General features: G+C 45.0%; 1 protein-coding gene across 11 annotated transcripts in view; it reads right to left on the bottom strand.

The window, feature by feature from the left end:
- Positions 1-14,862, bottom strand: part of nfixb (nuclear factor I/Xb) — a 135,087-nt gene that overhangs the window by 1,299 nt on the left and 118,926 nt on the right. For 7 of the 11 annotated variants that reach the window (XM_076082895.1, XM_076082896.1, XM_076082897.1 and 4 more), the window contains 3 exons: positions 12,607-12,735; positions 6,567-6,742; positions 2,778-2,869 (listed from right to left, as the gene is read on the bottom strand). In XM_076082895.1, the coding sequence (XP_075939010.1) occupies positions 2,798-2,869; positions 6,567-6,742; positions 12,607-12,735 (377 nt within the window). In that variant the 3' untranslated portion in view covers positions 2,778-2,797. Of the gene's footprint in view, positions 1-2,777; positions 2,870-4,675; positions 4,824-6,566; positions 6,761-12,606; positions 12,736-14,862 lie in introns of all 11 variants that reach the window. The other 4 variants (XM_076082912.1, XM_076082899.1, XM_076082939.1 and 1 more) reach the window with 3 other exon arrangements.

The raw sequence follows: 14,862 nt of genomic DNA, 5'->3' as shown, positions 1-14,862 counted from the left end.
AGTTGCAGAGCGGCTTGTCGGGCAGTTACAGGTCAACACTGAGAGCTTATGACTAGGGTTGGGTACCGAAAACCGGTGCCATCCAGCATATATGTGCGAGGCCCCAAAAACACTGGTGCAATCCAGCACTTTGTCTTGACATTGTTGTACTGATTCTACGTTAATCACCGAGGTCGTAGTGGTCAGTGGTGTCACACTGGACGTCATGATATTGAGTATGTTTCTAATATTTAGTTATCTAAGATTATTGAAAGCTAATTTCAATATAATTTGTACAGGTGCACCTAATAAAGGGAGGGTATCTGGCATTTTGCCACAAAACTTGACAAAAGTGAGAAAGATTCATCCTCTGGGGAACATGAATGTATGTACAGCGTTCCGTTATAATGTATTGAATAGTTGTCTAAAAAACCGCAACGTCTTGAGTTCGATTCTGGCTTTGGGAACTTTGTTGCATGTCAACCCCCCCCTCCCCCCCCCCTCCCCAATTTCTACACTGTTCTCTGTCAAATAAAGGCAAAAATATATTGACATAAAGCTAACAGATGCAGCCCTCTGAAACCATTGTACTTTAACTTATCTTTGTTATTTTATGCTGGTTCCTACAGTTCAGAACAGGGACAGAACCTCCAGCCTACTCTGTCCATTTCTGGAGCGAAGTACGGCGTGTCTCCAATTACTCATGGCCGAGCAGCAGCTTGGGGGGGGGGGGGGGGAGACCCCATCTTTACGTTGGGGTCTCTCCCGCTCGGCGTGAGCTGGGAGCAGAAAGTGGGTCACCGTTGTTGGCTGCCCTGCTTGGCTTGCGGGATCCGGCGCCGTGTGCTAGTGCGCCAACATTCTACGAGGCGAGCCTTGGAAACTACTCGCAGCCTCCGGGGAGGCGGCCTTTTGTTTTGTTTGACTCTAACAGGTCGCATGAATACCAACCCCCCTTCTGCCTCCTGCCCTTCTCAGCTACCATACTCCCCTGGGCACAGTCCCAGCAGGCCTTGGGCATTGTAACTTGTCCCTTCTTAGTTACTCGCCCTCTCTCCTTCACACACAATCCATCTATCTCCCGTGAAACACTCCCACTAAATCCTTGGCAGCAGACAGTGACCACCCTCTTTTCTTTCCTGCCCCCCCCTCTTCTCAAATTCAAGATCAACTGGCTATGACATCATGTCTGGTTGCCCGAGGTAACGAGACAGCCGGGACGTGACTTCTGCCGGGGGCCGAAACTCGGTCCGCTCCGCTCCCCCCACCCCCCCTCCTGCGCTGCCCCCCGTCGTCTCGTTTCCCAACCTTCTCCCCCCTCATGCTCGCAGTGTCTCACATCTACCACTAGAGGGCACACGGAGCCCACTGTTGTCAGTGTATAGAGAGAGACAAAGAGAGAGAGAGAGAGAGCTCCTCGGCCCTGTCCCGTAGTCACCACATACACACTTGCTGACACGCTCTTTTGTCTGGTGATCTATCATTCCTTTTAGTGGCTCATCAATCTTTTTTGTGAGGCACATGCAAACTATTAATGCTGTGTGTTTTGGCTCTGCCTCCAAAAGTAAAACCAGGCATTATGTCCCACTCAGTGCCGAGCATCAATGAGCGGATTAAGAGAAAGCACAGACGGGCAAAAAAAGTATGTAGATGCTCCATATTGTTTTGGTGTCGGCCTAATGTTCATGGTTTGGGTCGAGGGCCTGGATGACACTTTAGTCAGTAGCGTGCTTCCAACTTTGTGGCGAAGTCTGGGGAGAACCTCGTCCTGTTTCAACACGATAATCCCCCCTCATCCAAAAATCAGAGCCCGACCTCCCTGTAACACTCTTGTGGCTGAATCGGTAGCGAATCCCTGAAACCAGGTATCTGTTGGAAAGTCCGAAACCAGAAAAGCGGAGGCTTTTTATGGCAGCATGTCATGTTTTTTGAAATGAGATGTTCCGCGATCACATACGTATGTCCGGGGAGTCCGCTTACTTTTGGTCACATAGTGTGTTAAGTTGTGTTTGACATACCAGGGTAAAAAAAGTGAATACATTAATTTCTACACGAGAAACAACGAAGGCAGCGGGATGAAGAAAGGGAAGAAAAGAGGTGCAGCGAATCAAGATGAAGATTGGAGTGAAACAGAGAGAGAGAGAGAGAGAGAGAGAGAGAGAGAGAGAGAGAGGAAGGGGAATAACGTGTGGAGGAGCAGGGGGGAAATGGAGAGGGAGGAAAAGTGAGAGGGGCCGAGAAACGAGGGAGGGGATCGGCAGAGCGGTTTCAGATGGTTTCCATGTGTTCCGGAGCAGAGCTTAAACTGAGATGTGGTTGGATGCTAATGAGAAAAGTACTGGTGGTAATGGAGGAAAATAACGGAGAAGGTGAAAGAGAGAGAAAGTGCGAGGCACAGCGGGAGAAAGTGAATAAGAGGGAGGCAGGGGAGGCGAGCAGAGTAGGACGAAGGCGAAAAAGATAGAAAGTGGAAGGGGAAGGCTAGAAGACGGGGAAAAGGGGAGGAAGCAAGGAGAGGGAGTGAAAAAAAAGGCAGCGAGGGAGAAGGCCTAAGGCTCCATATGTGCCAAATAAACAGACGAGCACATATGGTAAATCGCGCACGGACAGCAAAATACAGATGTACCAATGCACGCGTTGACGGAGCGAGAGGAGAGGCGAAAGAAAACCCAGCAGCCAGTTTCAAGGAATACAAAATAGTTTGGCCAACATCCACACGGTTAACAAGTTTTTCCTGAGTTCGACCAGTAAGCATCGACCAACACAGACAAACCCCCCCACCCCCCCCAGACTCCTACCTGTGTCTGCTGCGGGATGTTCAGAAAGTTGTTGTCCCGTGATCCGATGCCGACAAACCTGTTGGGAGCTGTGGCGCCTGACGTGGAGTATGCTGGAGAAACAGAAGAGGAACAAGCGGAGGCGTCAGAGAGTGTACATTCTGGAAAACGTGGGTATTCACTTTCTTACCAGTTGGATGAGACGCTTGATACCGCTCTAATGTCTGCACGGCAGACACGACGCTACATCTAACAGCTTCTTAGCTTAGCACAAAGACAGGGTCGGGGGGGGGGGGGGGGCTAGCCTGATGTGTCAGAAGCTAACAAAACCTGCTTCCCAGCACGTCTAAAAATCACAAATCAATACGTTATAGTATTGGTTTAATCGGTACAAAAATTAAAGTGTAAAAACAACAGGGTTTCACACATTTAGGTATTTGTAACAATCAGACATAACATTTTAATTAGATAGCTAGTAAGCTGATTTGGTTACCTTTAAAAACAGAGCCAGGCTAGGTGTTTCCCCCTTCTTCCAGTCTTTATGCTAAGCTAAGAGGCTGCTGGCTGTAGCCTCATATTTATCACACAGTTACGAGAGCCGAGACATATGTCAAACTATTGCCGTAACTTGTAAAAAGTATCCCGTTAACCCACTTGTTCGCTGTTGTTAAATATTAAAGACGCAGATAAATCAATTTAGAACTACAGAGAAGTATTTCATTGAGGTCATCACAACTCAACAGAGAAATCTAGAATGCAAACTTAGCTCTCCCCGAGTGATTAAATCCTGTTGATAAACTCGGCTGGAAGTGATTGAGCGCACCAGAATCCTGACATTGAGGATCAGTCAGGGACATTTAAAACCCACTGGCATCAAAGCCTCTGACAAATTTAGGGCAGTCTGAAACACCCGACGGACTCCAGCATTCCAATCTCACCGAGGGATTCAGGATGCAGTGTGCAGACTTGTGTTGGTGCGGAGGAAAGGGAGGGAGGACAAGGAGGAGAGAGACAGAGTGAGAGATAATTTGGAGATTGTATGTGTATGGACATATACAGTATACATCCACGTGTTTCTAAGAATTGGAATAACATACATAAGACATAAAAAAGACTGAGACGCTGACTGGGGGGTAAAACGCAAACACTAAATTTGAAGAAAAGCTAAAAGAAACAAAAGAAAAGTGCTCCATCCAGTGCCCCTCAGGTGAGGAAGACAAGTGTACTGAGAGAAAAGCCCCACGGCTGGACTGACACCCCTTCATCTTAAAACACACCCTATTACGCTGAACAATCAACAAGCAAAAAATAAAATAAAAAATAAAAGAATCCCACCAAGAAACTAAAACCAGCTCAACCAAACACCAGTACGACTACATTCTCTTTCCACCAATGTCCCAATTTCTCCCGGAATGTTTTGGAGTCCATTTAAATTAACTGCCCTAAATTTGTGCTCGTCACCAGGAAGAATCAATAAATAATCCCAAATCTCTTGGTTTGCTAACGAGTCTGTCGAGGGAGGAAAGGAGGATTTAGAAGGAGAAGAACTGGGCTGGTGATGCGGTTTCCACACCAGACACCGCAGGGTGGGCTCAACACGTAGCGCCGCTCAAAACTGACGGGGCCTAATGCAGAACCCTGATGAACACCACGGGAGTCCTTTATGAAAGACGTGTCTAACCAGACCTCTGGTGGCCTGGATCTACTCTCAGCTCCACAGTATTTCCTGCGCTGGCTTCCATAGCCTTCCAAGGGTTAACGGAGGTGAGGTGTTGGATACACAGGAACAATGATGGCACGGAGTCGGAGGAAGAACAATGGGAGGGGGTCTCTTTTCACTGGAGAGGGTTGGAGGGTTCAGATTTTGTTTGTTTGTTGTTGGTTTGGTTTTTGAGAACGGTCTCTGCGGGGTCACTTACACGGAGATGTGGGCGAGGAGAGTCCGCCGTCAGGGGGCGTGCTGTTGGGTTTAGAGTCGGGCATAGGGAGGGGCACTGGGCGGGCCACTGGGGGAGGTGGAGGCAGCAAGAAGGAGCCCGGCATTTTGCTCTGGCCGCTCCCGTTTGGCTGCAGACAACACAAACAGGGTCAGGAGGGTGACATGCGACAATCCGCAGACACGGAATGAAAAAAAGAGGACGCAGCTCGGGAGGCCGGGTCCAAAAAAATATCCATGACAGAGGGGTGGGGTGCGGGGGGGGGAGGGGGGGGCGATGGTGGAAGGAGGGAGAGGAGGTGGTGGGAGACAACAACCAAAGGGATGATGTATGTGGACGGCATCTTTTTATGGAGGGGTGAAAACATAATAATCACCACAGGAGTGGAAGCCGGAGCTTGAGGTGAGCGGTTCCACTGGGGGTGTGGGGGGGGAGGTGAGCAAAATATTGACTGGGTTCGTTCCAGAAGATGGCAAGAAATCAAAACCATGGGAGAATAACTCGTCTACACAAGCACAACACCACCAACGATACCAGCACCAAACAACCAAAACTCCAACTAAAAAAATCGTAAAGGCTAGAGATGAAAACAGAAACACGATGACACAACACATGGCGGGAATGCTTGACTGAGGTGTGCCGTGACCGATTCACTCTCGTGCTGATGGTTGTAACTTCTGAGGGGTTGGGTGGAGCAAAACAAATTAAATCAAAGAAGGGGGGGGGGGGGGGGAGAGGAGGAGGAGGAACGTCGGGGTCTGAAACAGCAAACGGCAAAATGGACATTGACAAGACAATACAGAGATTTGTGGAGTAAACAGATGTCTGGTGTGTTCACTAGTGTTGTGTGGAGTGTATTTCTGTGCATTGCTCTACATCGTATGGAGACAGACAACACCGTATTAGAAGGCTTTTAATGCACCGTGGGCACGAAAATGTAATGACATTCGTATAATTATAGCAATCACCTGCTCTGTACAGTGTTAGACTTTTAGAGTGAGACTTCTAAAAATAGGCACATATATACGGAAACAAAATTAAATAAAAAATTTAAAATTTTATAATTAAGAACCAATAGCATTGGAATATTTCTACTTTGGAATTCATCTGTTTTGTTGTTTAAATTCCCCTTAATGACATTTTTTAGACGGATGATTTAGACAGATTTTGTATTACTTTCAAGTTATACAATTAAAGAATTTGATTTCTCTAAGTTTTTTCTAAGGGTTTCAAATTCACAAAATGTAAGCGCCCAACATTCTAAAAAACTCTATTGACTTATCTCAAATTCAGTTCAGTCAAACTCTGATCTAAAAATGAGGTCGCTTTAAATGAGATTTGTTACATTCACACACCATCATTCTAAATAAAAGATTCAAACTACTAAGGATCAATGAAGCCTGAAGGAATCGATCAGACCTAACTGTCCTATCAGGTCACATGATTCAAGAACCAAAAAATAAAATAACTTGAACAGATGAGTGATTGGAAATATTGGACACTGGAATTTTATAAATTTGTAAACCAGAAAAGAAAGTCTTTGAAATTTAAAATTTGAAGTCAAAGTAAAATATTTAAATGCTATAAATACAATAGTTGTTAAATTTTACAATTTGGTCAACAGTTGCTTATGGAAATTATAATCACTACTGTGGTTTTTTTTCTCTTCCATATCCATATTTCCCCTCTAATATACTTCTTTATTTTTCTACTTTTTTGGTCTTTTAACTGCTTTTATTATTGCTAACGCTTCATACACCATCACTACGAGAAGAACCCTAGCTAGGTGCAAGTTGTTGCACGCCTGCAGTTTCTGCATAAATGGCACATTTCTAAAGCGATAGTAACGCCCCTCTCTGGCGGTAAGCCTTACCTGTCCGGCGGCCTGCCCCGAGCCATCAGCACAGACGAACTGCACAAATTCCTTCAGGGGGTCCTGTCCAGGGTGGTGGTGGTAGCGGATGGTTGGGTGGGTGAAGTAGGGGCTAGACTGCTGGATGATGGAGGGAGACGGGAAGTGCAAGGCCGAGGCTGAAGCACGGGGACTCCCTGCCAACAGAGACATTTCTGTTAGAGGGACACAAGCGGAGAAGGATGCTGAGAGCGAGAGGAGGACGCCGACAACTGAAGTCCTACAAATTCTTACAGATGGGAGAGAGATGTGTTGAGTGATTAACGAATGAAAGCAAACCACATCACATCACAACTGGAAACGGTCAAGTACAAATCTGGTTTCAAAATGTCGAACATGAGAGGAATGTTGTTTTTCCAAGAGAAGCTGATTTCAAGTTAATAGCTATTGTGGGCATTGCTCATAACATTTTATGTTTTAATGTTTTATCACTCCAATAAATCTATACAGCTTTATGGAGGAGATTAACACACACACACACACACACACACACACACACACACACACACACACACACACACACACACACACACACACACACACACACACACACACACACACACACACACACACACACACACACACACACACAGCATTCATATGTGCACAATCACAGAGACTACATAACAAGTCAACCCCGTTCACACTGCACGCACTCGAATGCGCACAAATTCGATTGACGTGAGCGCCATATTTTGATGACCAGATCCGAAGCAGCTTGCGGATAGAGAGAGCACAAAGAGATCACTGAGCGCCGTCTTAAATTAGCCGGTCTTAATGCCTGCACGCCTGTGTGCCGTTTTTGAGGGTGTGATTCATCGCCGTTGATGCAATTTGGCAACCAGACGGTAAAGCCGTTTGTCATCCGACACATTTTGTTTCTATGACAGAACTAATCTGTACGTTCACACCGTATATCTAAATTAATGCTTTTCTGTAAATACGCTTTGAAGCCACATATATATATATATATATACACCGGGTAAAATAAATATTGAACGCGTCACCATTTTTCTCAGTAAATATATTTCTAAAGGTGCTATTGACATGAACTTTTCACCAGATGTCGGTAACAACCGAACTAATCCATACATACAAAGAAATCCAAACAAATTAGTTCAGAAATTAAGTTATGTGTAAAAAAATGGAACGACACAGGGAAAAAGTATTGAACACGCTTACTGAAATTGATTTAATACTTCGTACAAAAGCCTTTGCTGGTAATGACGGCTTCAAGACGCCTCCTGTATGGAGAAACTAGTCGCATGCATTGCTCAGGTGTGGTTTTGGCCCATTCTTCCAAACAAACAGACTTCAAATCTTGAAGATTCCGTGGGCCTCCTCTATGAACTCTGATCTTCAGTTCTTTCCATAGATTTTGTATTGAATTCAAGTCAGGTGATCATCTGGGCCATTCTAGAAATAAAATAAAGCTGATAGAAGGCCCAGATGATCACCTGACTTGAATTCAATACAAAATCTATGGAAAGAACTGAAGATCAGAGTTCATAGAGGAGGCCCACGGAATCTTCAAGATTTGAAGTCTGTTTGTTTGGAAGAATGGGCCAATCACACCTGAGCAATGCATGCGACTAGTTTCTCCATACAGGAGGCGTCTTGAAGCCGTCATTACCAGCAAAGGCTTTTGTACGAAGTATTAAATCAATTTCAGTAAGCGTGTTCAATACTTTTTCCCTGTGTAGTTCCATTTTTTTACACATAACTTAATTTCTGAACTAATTTGTTTGGATTTCTTTGTATGTATGGATTACTTGGGTTGTTACCAACATCTGGTGAAAAGTTCATGTCAATAGCACCTTTAGAAATATATTTACTGAGAAAAATGGTGACGCGTTCAATACTTATTTTACCCGGTATATATATATATATATATATATATATATATATATATATGTATATATATATATGTATATGTGTGTGTGGTGTGTGCATTTGTACACGACTGGTGTAGGGATGCAAAACTTATCAGCATTATGCGGCTAATAAGCTTATGGGGAAAAAAAAAGCATTCTCTTTCTTTTTGCTTTACAAGAGAGGAAAATAGAGGAATTTGCACCGAACAGAGCTGCATATATGTGCGAGGCGTGAGAGGGGAGCAGTCGGTTGAGCCGAACGACCAAACACAAAGCCCTCTCTGTCAGACCTATATCCATCACTAAATCTCCTTGATTTGTATTAGAAGCCTGTTCTCCTCTTTGCTGTGCCAGCCTGACACCCACCCCGTCCAATGTCAGGCCCCCCAGCTGCCCATGTTGGGCTGCCAACACTCTTTGGTTCTTATACATTGTGTGTGTGAGTGTACTTCGTGAGAGTGCCAACCCCCGTTGCATTACCCCCCAGACAAGGGCCTATGCCTCTGAGCCCAGCAACACCTTGCTCCCATGCCAGGCTCCCTGCTCCCCCAGTGGAGCCGTCTCCCTGCTTCTATTAGTCCCCTACTAATCCCATTAGAGACTGGGTGAAGGCCAAACACACTGGGGGTATGGGGGCAGGTTGGGGTTGGGATGGGGTGGTGGGGGGAGACAGGATAAAAGGGAATCCCTACACCCCCTACCTACTTTGCTCTCCCCCTAGAGTAGAGGATCCCAACTGTTGTACCCCCACAGCCCTGTCAGATGAACTCCAATACCCCTTCGTCAACACCACCGACTGTTTTCCAAATGTGTTCATTTGAACTGATCTGTTATCTAATACTACTGATTATACTGTATAAAAAACAAAAATGTTTGATAATTATTCCAACCTTTATCCTTTAGCTATTTCAACTGTTTACCAGTTACGTTTAGCTAACGATTTCAACTGTTTATCCGTTACTTTTAGCTAACTACTTCAACTGTTTATCCGTTACTTTTAGCTAACTATTTAAACTGTTTATCCCTTACTTTTAGCTAACTATTTCAACTGTTTATCCATTACTTTTAGCTAACTATTTCAACTGTTTATCCCTTACTTTTAGCTAACTATTTCAACTGTTTATCCATTACTTTTAGCTAACTATTTCAACTGTCTATCCCTTACTTTTAGCTAACTATTTCAACTGTTTATCCATTACTTTTAGCTAACTATTTCAACTGTTTATCCATTACTTTTAGCTAACTATTTCAACTGTTTATCCCTTACTTTTAGCTAACTATTTCAACTGTTTATCCATTACTTTTAGCTAACTATTTCAACTGTCTATCCCTTACTTTTAGCTAACTATTTCAACTGTTTATCCATTACTTTTAGCTAACTATTTCAACTGTTTATCCCTTACTTTTAGCTAACTATTTCAACTGTTTATCATTTACTTTTAGCTAACTATTTCAACTGTTTATCCCTTACTTTTAGCTAACTATTTCAACTGTTTATCCATTACTTTTAGCTAACTATTTCAACTGTTTATCCATTACTTTTAGCTAACTATTTCAAGTGTTTATCCATTACTTTTAGCTAACTACTTCAACTGTTTATCCATTACTTTTAGCTAACTATTTCAACTGTTTATCCCTTACTTTTAGCTAACTATTTCAACTGTTTATCCATTACTTTTAGCTAACTATTTCAACTGTTTATCCATTACTTTTAGCTAACTATTTCAACTGTTTATCCATTACTTTTAGCTAACTATTTCAACTGTTTATCCCTTACTTTTAGCTAACTATTTCAACTGTTTATCCCTTACTTTTAGCTAACTATTTCAACTGTTTATCCCTTACTTTTAGCTAACTATTTCAACTGTTTATCCATTACTTTTAGCTAACTATTTCAACTGTCTATCCCTTACTTTTAGCTAACTATTTCAACTGTTTATCCCTTACTTTTAGCTAACTATTTCAACTGTTTATCCATTACTTTTAGCTAACTATTTCAAGTGTTTATCCATTACTTTTAGCTAACTACTTCAACTGTTTATCCATTACTTTTAGCTAACTATTTCAACTGTTTATCTGTTACTTTTAACTAACTATTTCTCCTTTAATTTTAGCTTGCTATTCCAGCCATTTCTCCAAATTTTCTAGCTCTTTAGACCTCTCTGCTTGCTTTCCAACTACTTTTCACACAATTTCAATCTCAACACGTAGCGTTCAGGTGACTCACCTGAGTATGTGGATGTATACTATTTAAGTGATGTCTTAGCGCAGTGGGTAGCACTGCCACCTCACAGTCAGCCTTTCTGTGTGGAGTTTGTATATTCTGCGTGGGCGCTCTCCATGTATTCGGGTCTTTAAATTGCCCTTACGTGTCGATGTAAATATGAGTGGTTGTCCGTCGTGTTCAGCCCTGTGATTCACTGGTGGCCTGGAGGGACAAACCCTACCAAAACCACTGTGAGCGGCAAGCCCTAGCACACTCCTCAACTCCACCTCGCCAACTCCTTAATCCTCTGGGATCTCGTCTTCCACCCAGAAAAACAACAACACTGATGATGTGGTGGGCACTTTCACGCTAGCATGGGAACAGTTCCAGCTTGCTATACTTACTTGCAGTAAGAGTTTGTGTAAAAAGATACAAATCAAAACTGTATAAATTACAACTGCTGGCCACAACAAGGATGGGATATTGTGTATGTGTGTGCATGTCAGTGTGAACATGTGTACGGAGACTGCCTTTGCTGTAGCTGCATCTCAAGAGGCGTAGGGTCTGTCAACAACCACGGAAGGTTTAATGACACGGCGGTCAACCTCACTGCTTCACATCTGCTTGCTGGCTTAAAGCCTTTGATGGAGCCAAGCTACAGAACTAAAGCACATGGGTAATTATCTCCAGTGAGCTCCTTCACTGGGTGAATTCACAACCGGGAACATTGCAAAAAAGAAGAGGAAGTCCCCCTGTGCCATGGTGATAAAATAAGGAGTGGTGATTTATTGTCAGAGCTCCTGGCTCCGTTTGATATCTGATGTTATCACGAGCTGCTTGTTTCAGCCTGGTGGAGGATGAGCGGGTTCACACTGGTTCTACCAGTGCCAGTGTGAATGAAGAACACGTGTTCATCCACATTGAGATCAATTTGTTCACACTGTGTGAGGAAAAGAAAGTCAATGAGAATTTGGAAAGAAGCAGTAAAAACAAAAGATGGGAAAGAAGATAGGGATCAGTGAAGTGGAAAGATCCATGGCCGGATCAGCCAGCTTGCTGGGTCGTGCTCCTCCAACTCTCTGTGCAACACATACAGCAGAACCAACTGTTATTAGTGTCACCTTAAAACAAGATACTGACACATGGACTCAATAAGATGGGGCCTCAAGACCCACTTTATGGCCCAGTCGTATTAGATGGGGCCTCAAGACCCACTTTATGGCCCAGTCGATAAATACTCCCAAGCAAAAGTGCAATCCATGAAATTACCCACAAACCAACTGCCACAAAGAAAAGTGAACCTGGAGATCTGGGGTCCCATGTAGTTTCTCCACTTCGCCTGGTTGGTAATCCAGCCTCAAAAAGAACCCACGATATTACCTTAGTAAGTCTTCATTTTCTGCAAACCTTTAAAAGAGTTACAAGAAATGACAAACATGACAAGATAATCCAGGAGTCAGTGAGCAAACGACACGTGGTTCAAGTGTCATTTACGTCAATAAGAACAAAATAAGAACATGAAAGCCTCACAATCGGCTGAAATTTGTGCAATTAAGACACAAAGACAGAATAGGCAGCAGCAGACCCCTCTGGTCCCGTTGTTCCACTCTAAAAAGAAGAAGAAGAAACCGCCAACCATCCACCAGACAGACCCAGAAAAGACACCACACCCAGACTCCCTAGCAGCTCCGTCACCAGCTTGACCTGCACCCTACGAGCCCCTCTCATCTCCCAAAGACACTGCTCCCACCTCTGCGCCGGGGGTGTGTGTGGGGGGGGGGGGGGGGGGGGGTGCGGGGCCCTGAAGGAGTGGTTTGGGGTGGGTAGGAGGAGATGGTGAGGGTGGGAGTGGGGGGAGAGAAAGGGGTGGGGAGTGGGGAGGGGGGGCGATCAGGGGGATCTGGAGCTGGGTTGGTCTCACCTGGTCTCACTCCCGCCAGCATTGGCAGTGGGTGGTGGGTGAACGCCATGCGGGGGGACCTCGTCTGGGAGGACAGGGCGCTGAAATCGTATTTCCCCGGCTTCTTAAGAGAACCAGGCGATGAGAGTCCTGGCAAAGAGGGGATCAACAAAAATGGCAGAACAGAGACGAGGTTTTAATCAAACATGCCTGTTGTTGTTTTCTTGTTTAGTTTAGTTTGTTTTACTTCGACTTCTTTACTCTTTAAAAAAAAAAGAAAAATTAAGCTCATCACTTTTTAATTTGATTGCAAGAATCGAATGATTATGATTGAAATCAATGGATTGATCGCTCGATTCATTCATTGATTTGTTGATTGGCTTAACATACAGATGGGTTCTGACATCCTTCTGTCCAATACTCTACCATGTCCGTCAGATTGAGGGGGAGGGAAGGGGGGGAGCGGGGTTTGAGGGGTCCAGGGGAGAGGCCATGTTTTGAAGCAGCAGGGGGGGTATCATAGAGTAGGGAGGTGACGGGAGGGAGTTGGGGAGAGGGCACAGTGTCGAGAGAGATAGAGCGAGAGGAGAGCTGGGAAATGCAATGGCGGTCCAACTACGGTCACCAATGGAGTGTCTGGAAAAAACACTACTGGTTGCGGGACGCCTCCTCTTTGAGATCCAAACTGTCCGACTCGTCCCAAAACCGCGACTATGTAAGAGGAGCCCGTTTCAAACAAGCGCGCCAGCCGCTGCGCTTGTTGGGACGCCTCGTTAGAATGAGCGGGGTCCCGGGGGCCGACTGCGTGTTTCAAGCAAAGGCCGGCGTGAGCTGCGCGACTACATGCGGCTGCAGAGGAGGACGCAAAAAAAAAAAAAAACACATCGGTGGCTCCTCTGATGTGTCATATCCGACAGTCAGGTATTTTATGTTACTGCCTTAAGTTCAGAAGTGCAGTATTTCTTAAAGGAGCGCTTGAACTCTCTCTCACTCACACGCACGCGCACGCACACACACACGATGTTCAGGCTGGGTGGCGAGCGACGGGCAAACCGCCAGCAGAGCGCTGGACGGGGAGAGAGCGGCAGGAAGACGACGGGAGGAGCGGTGACGACCTGGCCGACACACACACACACACACACACACACACACACACACACATTAAAGTGTCCCCCCTCTGTCTATAAATGTCGGTCTGAGGCTGGAGGACGGCATGAAACATCCCTCAGTTCAGTTCAAAGCGGGCTCGCTAAGTACAGGCCGCGGGCTCGCCGGCGGACCAGAAACACGGCCAAGAGTGTGAGAGCCGCAGAGCGACGAAAGGAGCGCTGTCTATCCTGTGATCAATGCCTCGTGTGGTGGGCACTGAGGGGAACTTATTTTGATGTATGGTGATCCAAAGGCACAATTTAAGACTTCTCAGGGTTTGAGGAGCGCCGCCAAGGGGCGTATTTGACCTCTGACGGGGACCGCAATGTCGAATATACGCTGAGTTAAAACCCTGGAAAGAGCAATCCTTAAAGCAGGCGAATAACGAGCAAGTGAGAGCAGAGAAAAAACACATCGGCGTGGACACACAGGCCTCCGTCGCTTTTTTACTCAAACTTGCTCCACATTTGGTTGTAAGAATACAGTGATAAACAACCGTGGCGAGCGAAAAGCCCCCATAAAGTACTAAACGACACAATATTCACACATATAAAACAAACGCACTCGAATAAAGACGTGGGTAATTCCGACATGGCCCGAGGAGACGTGGAAATAGATTTTTACGAGCGAGGCGTATAAAGTCGCGGAGAGCAGATTTCTGAAAAGCTTTCTCTTTAATGCCACACCGGGAAATGTTTTATCACTGTTTACCCACAACGCTCACAGGGCGCAGCTGTGCGACGTTGTGTGGGCACCGGCGAGTATAGAAGAAGAAATAAAAGGTGGGCGCCGCCACTTATGTTCAAGCGAGGCGCATCACGTGACTCTGCACGTAGGTGGGAGGAACGGATACAATGAGCAGGGTGAGATTAATTTTTATTCACTGGTTGAATTATGAAGAGAGAGAAAAAAAAGAGCCAGTGTGAAGACAGAAGGCCACAAGATGCTTCTGAACCAAATTTACAGCGAGAGGAAAATAAGGTTTTCATTGTTTGTCAAACGTTCTGTGTGTACAAGATATACGGCCTAGTCGACAAAAATAAATAAAAAGTGCCATAGAAGAACAGATGAACACTCTAACAAAGGGTGCATAAAAAGTTTCCAGAAGAGAAGGAGAATAATCCGTTT

The sequence above is a fragment of the Anarhichas minor genome, unplaced genomic scaffold, assembly GCF_050575085.1.
Source record: "Anarhichas minor isolate MPS153535 unplaced genomic scaffold, ASM5057508v1 ptg000007l, whole genome shotgun sequence".
In the NCBI taxonomy this organism is placed as follows: domain Eukaryota; kingdom Metazoa; phylum Chordata; class Actinopteri; order Perciformes; family Anarhichadidae; genus Anarhichas; species Anarhichas minor.
This window is presented reverse-complemented; position numbering and strand designations above follow the sequence as displayed.